The sequence below is a fragment of the Charadrius vociferus genome, unplaced genomic scaffold (genome assembly GCF_000708025.1).
Source record: "Charadrius vociferus isolate BGI_N301 unplaced genomic scaffold, ASM70802v2 scaffold19, whole genome shotgun sequence".
In the NCBI taxonomy this organism is placed as follows: domain Eukaryota; kingdom Metazoa; phylum Chordata; class Aves; order Charadriiformes; family Charadriidae; genus Charadrius; species Charadrius vociferus.
Genome location: NW_009650173.1, coordinates 171,549 through 180,074, shown reverse-complemented (window position 1 = coordinate 180,074; position 8,526 = coordinate 171,549). Strand labels below are relative to the sequence as shown.

Below are 8,526 nucleotides of genomic sequence, written 5' to 3'. Positions count from 1 at the left end.
GGGCGCGGGGGTAACGGCCGCCGCCTTCCCGGGGCGGGCTGCGTTCTGTTGGGCTTGCCGAGGAGGTGACTGCGTGCTCAGTACCGTAATGTCTCGAAGCAGATCTGTGATGGAGGCTCAAAATGCCTGTGTGGTTTTCCTACGTGCCCCCCAGGCGTTTCTGTCCCCTTGATTAGCTTTCTGCTGCGTGAGCAATGCAGTGAAGTTTTTCTTCTTGCTGCTGTCTTGCAAGCTAAAATTTGAGGTGATGAGGGGCGATTTTTTTTTTTTTTTTTTTCGTTATTAAATAGCTTCATTGGCCGTTTGGACTCGGATGGTAGAATACATCCCTTTTGCTATAGTTAGTGTGCATTTTGTGTTTTGGTGTTTCTCACTTTGAAACTTGACTACTTTGTCTTCCCATAATCATAGTTTGTAAAGTGTATCAGTGAAGGATTCATTTAATTATGCTGTACTAGCAGAAAAAAATAACCTTTTTTTCTGCAAGTGCTTTTAGGGAGTTGACAGGGTAAATTTGAGGTTCTTACTTTCTCAGTCCATGATTCCCTTATCTGTCCTCTCTCACCTCCGTTAAAAAAGATGGCTATAATGATGAAATTGGTCTTTCTGTGAGTACTATTGAGTAATGCATGAATAAGAGTTTTCTTACCTTGCATGAGGCTTAGTGTTTGAGGGTTTCTCTTCTCTAACAAACATTTGTACTCTTATTGTAAGTTAGGTACTATGGCTGCTAGTAAAACAACTATAATATGAATGCTTGATTTGTCTTTCTAGGTTTTGTTTTTCCCCACCCCGTCAGTTTAATTTTATTCTTTTGAAGATTCTTCGTTGTCAAGCCGCCAAAGTGGAGAGTGCGATTGCAGAAGGGGGTGCTTCTCGTTTCAGGTACTAGTGCTTTTTGTTTGTTTGAACACTTGGCAGTGGAAACTGCCCTTTAAGGAGAAATTAAATTTGTGTTATGTTAATGCCAAAACTGACATGTAATTGAAAGCATTGGGATTTTGAACTCACACAACATTACATGGTTGTTTTTAACAGTGCTTCTTCAGGCGGAGGAGGTGGTAGGGGTGCACCTCAGCACTATCCCAAGACTGCCAGCAACAGGTATGTCATCCTGCTCTTCGATTTGGCATGATTTTAAAGGCAGAATGCTTGATGGTGAATATGAAGTTGAAGAGGTAGTATCTTTAAAGTTGTACAAGGAGTACTGAGTGAGTTCATGACATGCTGATGTCCTCCAGTCTGTGGCAGGATAGCATATAATCTGTTGAAAGCGTGCATCATGAGTGATATGAGGTGCTCGGATGCTTTCATGCATTTTACTGGAAAGGTTGAGAGGGTTTTATTGGATCTCTTTTTCATTATTGTGGAGTGAATACTTTACTGTGCAACAGATGTCCCAATGTTGGTAGGGGTACGTGCATGCTCCTAACAAAGCTAATAACAGGATTAGTGTAAGGCAATAGTGAAAGGTTAAAAGGCCAGTTCTTTAAACTGTTTCTGTTTAACAATCATATTCTTAAAAATATTACAGCGAGTTCCTGGGGAAAACCCCAGGGCAAAACGCTCAGAAATGGATTCCTTCACGAAGCACTAGACGAGATGACGACTCCGCAAACGACAAAGAACGACATGATGCAATCTTCAGGAAAGTAAGAGGGTAAGTTCTTTGTAAGATTTATTTTTTTTTCTTTCCTTACTGTTTTCTTCAGCAATATGTGTCTCTAAGTGGGCTGGAGGAAAAGAAGACATGTGAGTGTTGAGTTCGGGGGGTGGCATGTGTGTGCATGGCCCTCTTTGCAGGGAAGGAAGCACAAACTGATATGCCAGCAGCAGCAAACACTTCAAGTAGTTCTTGGGAGAGGATTAGTCTTCTCAATAATACTTTACATTCTAAAGATTTAAAAAAAAATAGTTGAATAGAAAACTATATTTTTCAATTTTTTTAGTAGACTTACAAAGTAAAGGTAAAATTACGTGTTAGCATGCTTATAATATCTGTAATCTGGATTTTTTTGTTGTTTGTTCCTCTTTAGCATACTAAATAAGCTTACTCCTGAAAAGTTTGACAAGCTATGCCTTGAGCTCCTCAATGTGGGTGTAGAATCTAAGCTCATCCTAAAAGGGGTCATACTGCTGGTAAGCTGGCTGCATTACTATTAACTACAGTTTTCATGCGTATTGGAAATAAAGAGGTTGGCTGGTTTTGGTGCAGTACAGAAGTAACATGGCTAATGTGTGTGATAATCCAGACAGACACAAAAAGCAGGAGTGATATTTATGTGAAAAGGATCTACTGGGAAGGAAGTAGACTTAATGCTCTAACTTTCTGTTTTAGAAGTTTCAGGAATTACTAGACATGATCAGGGATTTTTAGTTCGGGGTTTTTTAGTATTTTTATAATCAAAGATGTTAGTTAGCGGTCTTACTTCATTGGCCTCCCTCTTCCTGTTTCCCTGATGAACAAGCCTAATGGTCTTGGAAAATACGCCAAGAGCTCTTGGTACACTGATTTAACTATGTCACTTTGTTTAATCTGAGATCAGATTGGCAATGCACTTTTGATATTCTGATGATAAACTTCAAGTATGTCCCATTCATTGGCTAAGGATTATAGAAGCTCTTTGGTAGCATAGACTGGTGGAAAAGGCCCTGGGGGTGTTGGTTGACAGCTGGATGAATATGAGCCACTGGTGTGCCCAGTGGCCAAGAGGCCAACAGCATCCTGGCCTGTATTGGGAATAGTGTGATGGGCAGGACTAAGGAAGCGATTGTCCCACTGTACTTGGCACTGGTGAGGCCGCACATACTGTGTTCAGTTTTGGGCTCCTCATTACAAGAATGACATATTCTGGAGTGTGTCCAGAGAAGGACAACGAAGCTGGTGAGGGGTCTAGAGAACAAGTCGTACGAGGATTGCCTAAGGGAACTGGGGTTGTTAAGCCTGGAGAAAAGGAGGCTGAAGGGAGACCTTATTGCTCTCTACAACTACCTGAAAGGAGGCTGTAGAGAGGTGGGGATCTTCTTGTTAGTAACAAGTGATAGGACAAGAGGAAATGGCCTCAAGTTGTGCCAGGGGAGGTTTAGATTGGATATTAGAAAAAATTTCTTTACCGAAAGGGTTATCAAATAGTGAAACAGGCTGCCCGGGAAAGTGGTTGAATCACTATCCCTGGAGGTATTTACAAGATGGGTAGACATGGTACTTGGGAGTATGACTTAGTAGTAACTTGATGGTGTTGGGTTAATGATTGGATTTGATAATCTTAAAGGTCCCTTCCAACCTGGATGATTCTGTGGTTCTATAGAGTAGCTTTTTGTTTTGCTTCAGCATTAACACTAGTGTTAAAACAAAATCCACTTTTTCTGTATGTTCTGAATGTTTAATTAAATAGCAAAAAAAATTTAGATGTTGTTAGATCACATAGAGTGCTAATACTCCATTATGTCTTGCAACTCACTTTCATAATAATGAGTGTCCTACTACTACATGCTACCTTACTCTAACTTTATTTAGATCGTAGACAAAGCCCTTGAAGAGCCCAAGTATAGCTCGCTGTATGCTCAACTATGTCTGCGACTGGCAGAAGATGCACCCAACTTTGATGGCCCATCAGCAGAGAGTCATCCAGGACAGAAGCAAAGCACAGTGAGTATACCTCTCAGTCTGGAATGATAAATTTTGCTTGTATGTATAGTTGCACTGATTAGCTTAATTGTTTTCTTTGTTCTCTTTTCCTAGACATTCAGACGCCTCCTAATATCTAAACTTCAAGATGAATTTGAAAACCGAACCAGAAATGTTGATAGTAAGCTCTAAAACCACTTTAATACAGAATTTATTTATCTTCTCTTTCCACAGCCATGTTAAACAGGCTTCTTTGTTTTCCAGTCTATGATAAGCATGATGGTCCCCTCCTCCCTGAGGAGGAGGAACAGAGAGCCATTGCCAAGATCAAGATGCTGGGGAACATCAAATTCATTGGAGAACTTGGCAAGCTTGATCTTATTCATGAATCTATCCTTCATAAGTGCATCAAAACAGTGAGTATTCAGACTGGGGGGGGGGGGGGGGGGCTAAGAGCAAACCAGGACTTCTAAACTAAAAAATGTAAATGCTTTTGTCGCTTTGGGAATCTTGGAGCATAAAACACCACAAAGATGTTTCCTGTCTATTATTTACCCCTCACTGCTTGAAAGAAGCAGTCTTTGGTGTGATTAAAAAGTAAAATTGGCTTTGTTCAAAGCTATGGGAATTGTTTCCAAATGAAGATTTAGTTTGGCCTAGACAGAAATACCGCAGGTACTTCAAAGTACCTACTCTTATGAGTAATAAGTATTTTAGCAATTCTTAAAATGTTATTTTCAAGTCTGCTTGTCTTAAGAACAAGATTAAATGTTTCCGCATGTCTTTGTGTGCAAAGTTGTCGCTTAGTATAAGCTGTCATTTATAATATGTTGAAATGCCTAATTCCCCTTTAATATTTCAGCTTTTGGAAAAGAAGAAGAGAGTCCAACTCAAAGATATGGGGGAGGATTTGGAGTGCCTCTGTCAGATAATGAGGACAGTGGGACCTAGATTAGACCATGCGAAAGCCAAGGTGTGTACATCTCCACTACAGTCATTGAAATAGTTAAATTCTGTGGCTAAGACTTTTAAGTGCCTGAACCTTCTGTATTCAATGTTCTATTCATAAGTACAGAACTGAGGTCTAACTTTCAGAGAACAAGAGTGCCAGCAATTGCTCCTGCATCAAATCTCTTCATAGCAAAAGGAGCCAATCTTTGAAATGGTTTTAAATGTCTTTCCAGAATGCAGTTAGGGTCAGTAGGAAGTCATAAAATTAAGAACGTTGTTTTGCTAAAGGCTCCTTGAAAAGATGTGATGAGCAACTATTCTGAACACAACTAGGTGATGACGGATATGTTTTGGACCTTGAATTGCAAGTTCTGAATGTCAACTTGAAATGATGTTGCAGTAATTAAAATTTTGGCATGTTTTCATCAACTCTGGGATGTCCTGATGCATTAGCTCTCCTTAAGCTGTCAAGGAGATTGAGATGGCAGGGAAGGGCATTTGTTCTATTACTTGATCTTAGATGCCTTCAACGTGGTCACCTTTCTTGAAAATACTCAAGGCATTGATAGAACTAGCCCTCACTTGTAACATCACTTTTGTTCCCCCAGTCCTTAATGGATCAGTACTTTGCCCGTATGCGCTCCTTGATGTCAAGTAAGGAATTGCCAGCAAGGATTCGTTTCCTGCTGCAGGTATGATAAAATGGCTTACTGTTTCCTGTTTCTTGCAAAGTTGTCTTGATACGTTCCTAATAATTGATTATGTTCCAAGGATACTGTGGAGTTGAGAGAACACAACTGGGTTCCTCGCAAAGCTTTTCTTGACAATGGACCAAAGACTATCAATCAAATCCGTCAAGATGCAGTAAAAGTAAGTGTTGCGTGTAAAGTCTTGTGCTTGCTTTTGCTTACATATTTTAACATGAATCTTTATGCTGTTTACTCTGTGTCACAAAACTTATGCTGTGTAGTTACAAGTAGTTCTTGGAGTGTGATGGTGAGGGGTTAATGGTTAAAATCAGATAGACTTTTATAGTTCAGGGCTAAAAACTTGACTGTCTTGGATTGTTACTCCAAACTGACCAAAACCATAATTCCTATTTTAAAGGATCTGGGAGTTTTTATTCCTGCTCCTATGTCTCAAGGGATGAGAAGCGACTTCTTTCTGGAGGGACCCTTTATGCCACCCAGGATGAAACTTGACAGGGACCCACTCGGAGGGCTTGCTGATATGTTTGGACAAATGCCAGGTACACTGGAGTGGCAAGGCTGATGTGTTGGCTGCAGCTGCGCTGTATTGAACATGAACTAAAACTGTGTTTTCTCTCCTTGATAACATAGGTAGCGGAATTGGTACTGGTCCAGGGGTTATTCAGGATAGATTTTCACCCACCATGGGACGCCATCGTTCAAACCAACTTTTCAATGGCCATGGGGGTCACCTCATGCCTTCTGCTCAATCCCAGTTTGGAGAACTAGGCAAATCTTTTCTGAAAAGTCAGGTAAGGAAAATGTTGTTCACAGGGTGACTTCAGCATGTTTAGAAGCTCTTCTACAGATGCGTATGTTATGGATTATAGTCTGCTTATGACTTCCTCAGATTTGATTCTGATAAGAACTGATGCTCAGCTGAAACAAAAATTCTAAACCACTTTTTAAATTGTGCAAGAGATGCAGGGAATACACTCTTTTTTTTTTACTGCAAGAAAAGGTGCATGTGGCTTTGGTGGGTCAGAATGGTGTGTTTTATTTAAAAGATAGCCCTGTTTTTAGGGATAGATGCTACTCTCCCACCACCCCTGCTCCTTCTTTCTCCCTTCCTGGCAAATAGAATCTTTGTGCCTCTGGTCCCTCTGGTACTACTTACCATATGATGTACGCCACTCCATCATCTGCACTTCTTTCTCTATATCTCCCTTTCTGAAATAGGGGCAAAGCCAGCTCTACCATAACCAGAATCAGGGACTCTTATCCCAGCAACAAGGACAGTCGAAGGATATGCCACCTCGGTTTTCTAAGAAAGGACAGCTTAATGCAGATGAGGTACATTACATGCCTACATTACTTAAAGCCTATTCTGAATATTGCCCAATGATTATAGCAAGACGCGTTATTATGAGGACTAATGCTGGAACTCTTTCTCCTTCTCCTCCTCCTTCTTTGTCCCTTCCTCTTTCACCTTACCCCCCTCACTTTCCTTAGGGTATCCAGCGTCCTATGAGCAAGACTGAGATATGAGGGCAATTTCTTGGGGTGTCCCCTCCTTCCCCCACACCTCCCCAGGAACACTACTCTGACATCAGTTCCCATGCATCATATTGATAACAATACATTTAATTAAAACTTCAGAAAATCCTGAATTTAAGAAACCCTGAAGTGCTGGACCAGGCTAAATTTTTTTTTTAAGAACTGGTTAATAGGCAAAATGTCAAATGCGAAGTAAATGGCATTGTTATTTTGAGTGTTAACCAGACTTGTATCCTGATTACTGAGCAATTAGTATACTGAGTTTTATCTTGGCTGTAAAATACATCAGCAAACATATCTTCTTGGGTCTCTAACATACTGCATCTAAAAGGAGCAATTCCAGATCTTAATACCAATGGAACTAAATATCAGTAACTTGGAGCAAGTTGTGATTTATTGAGTTGTGCTTTTCGGGGAATTTCAGTACACGTGTGGCTTAATCTGTATTTGAGTGTTAACGTTGTAGAAACTGAAAAGTCATGCTTCGGTGGGATCAGTTGGTGTGAGTCCATGGCTGTGTATTCTTGGTCAGAATACTTAAAACAGTTTGAATTTTTTTCTGACTTACCTGTTTACAGATTAGCCTGAGACCTGCTCAGTCTTTTCTAATGAATAAAAACCAAGTGCCAAAGCTTCAGCCCCAGATAACTATGATTCCTCCCAGTGCTCAACCACCACGCACTCAGACGCCACCTTTGGGACAGGTAAACGTAAAAACTGCTGTATATTGTTGGCTATACTTAATTTTTTTTTTTGTGCATGTAAAACTTCAGCCAGTTTCCACTACGGGAGGGGAGAGAGAAGTCTCATTGCACAGAGCAGGATGTATGAAAATAATGTCTGAAACCCTAATTTTACTTTCATGTGCCTTTGTACGTATTTAGTGTTTTTAATATAAATGTAGGTAGATGTACAGCAAAGAAACAAATTCTGGTACTGTCTTTTTCAGCCTCCTCAACTTGGTCTGAAAACAAATCCACCACTTATACAAGAAAAGCCTGCAAAGACCACCAAGAAACCACCTCCATCTAAAGAAGAGCTACTTAAACAAACTGTAAGTTAAGTTTGTAGTAGTGCTTCTTGAAGCCTTGTGCATGCTCTTTAAAAATGAATGTTTAACTATAGATTCGTTTCTTCCTTTTTTTCCCCCTCTAGGAAGCTGTTGTGACTGAGTATCTGAACAATGGAAATGCTAACGATGCTGTCAATACTGTGAGAGAAATGAGAGCTCCAAAACACTTCATTCCTGAGATGTTGAGCAAAGTAATCATTCAATCCCTAGATAGATCAGATGAAGACAAAGAGAAAGCAAGTACCTTGATCAGCTTGCTCAAGCAGGAGGGAATAGCCACAAGTGACAACTTCATGCAGGTACTGCAGTTTAATAGGCCCACAGTCTTTGTCGCTTGGTTGTTCGTGATGTTTAGCTTGCGTAAAGGCAGTGTGCAATTTTTAAGTCCTGTTGATCTGAGGAGGTAACAAAACATAAGCATAAAGGCAGTGTGCAATTTTTAAGTCCTGTTGATCTGAGGAGGTAACAAAACATAAACCTGTGAGGGGCATAAGAAGTGATGAAAGGAAAAAACATAGGTACAGGATTTCAGGAGCTGGAAATGGGGAACCTCTTGGCAGGTGATTCAATGCAGAAGAGAAGTGTGAGGCTCCTTTGTAGTAAGAGTATTATTGTGCACAAGAACAAAA

The 8,526-nt window shown here is 40.4% G+C and overlaps 1 protein-coding gene across 1 annotated transcript in view; it reads left to right on the top strand.

Annotated features, from left to right (window-relative positions):
* Positions 1-8,526, top strand: part of EIF4G2 (eukaryotic translation initiation factor 4 gamma, 2) — a 12,647-nt gene that overhangs the window by 921 nt on the left and 3,200 nt on the right. The window contains exons 3-18 of the mRNA XM_009892689.1: positions 775-885; positions 1,039-1,104; positions 1,535-1,660; positions 2,037-2,139; positions 3,518-3,649; positions 3,743-3,809; positions 3,893-4,044; positions 4,491-4,601; positions 5,188-5,271; positions 5,351-5,449; positions 5,687-5,828; positions 5,920-6,080; positions 6,508-6,621; positions 7,404-7,529; positions 7,775-7,879; positions 7,981-8,220. Coding sequence (XP_009890991.1) covers positions 775-885; positions 1,039-1,104; positions 1,535-1,660; positions 2,037-2,139; positions 3,518-3,649; positions 3,743-3,809; positions 3,893-4,044; positions 4,491-4,601; positions 5,188-5,271; positions 5,351-5,449; positions 5,687-5,828; positions 5,920-6,080; positions 6,508-6,621; positions 7,404-7,529; positions 7,775-7,879; positions 7,981-8,220 — 1,939 coding nt within the window. The remainder of the gene's footprint in view (positions 1-774; positions 886-1,038; positions 1,105-1,534; positions 1,661-2,036; positions 2,140-3,517; positions 3,650-3,742; positions 3,810-3,892; positions 4,045-4,490; positions 4,602-5,187; positions 5,272-5,350; positions 5,450-5,686; positions 5,829-5,919; positions 6,081-6,507; positions 6,622-7,403; positions 7,530-7,774; positions 7,880-7,980; positions 8,221-8,526) is intronic.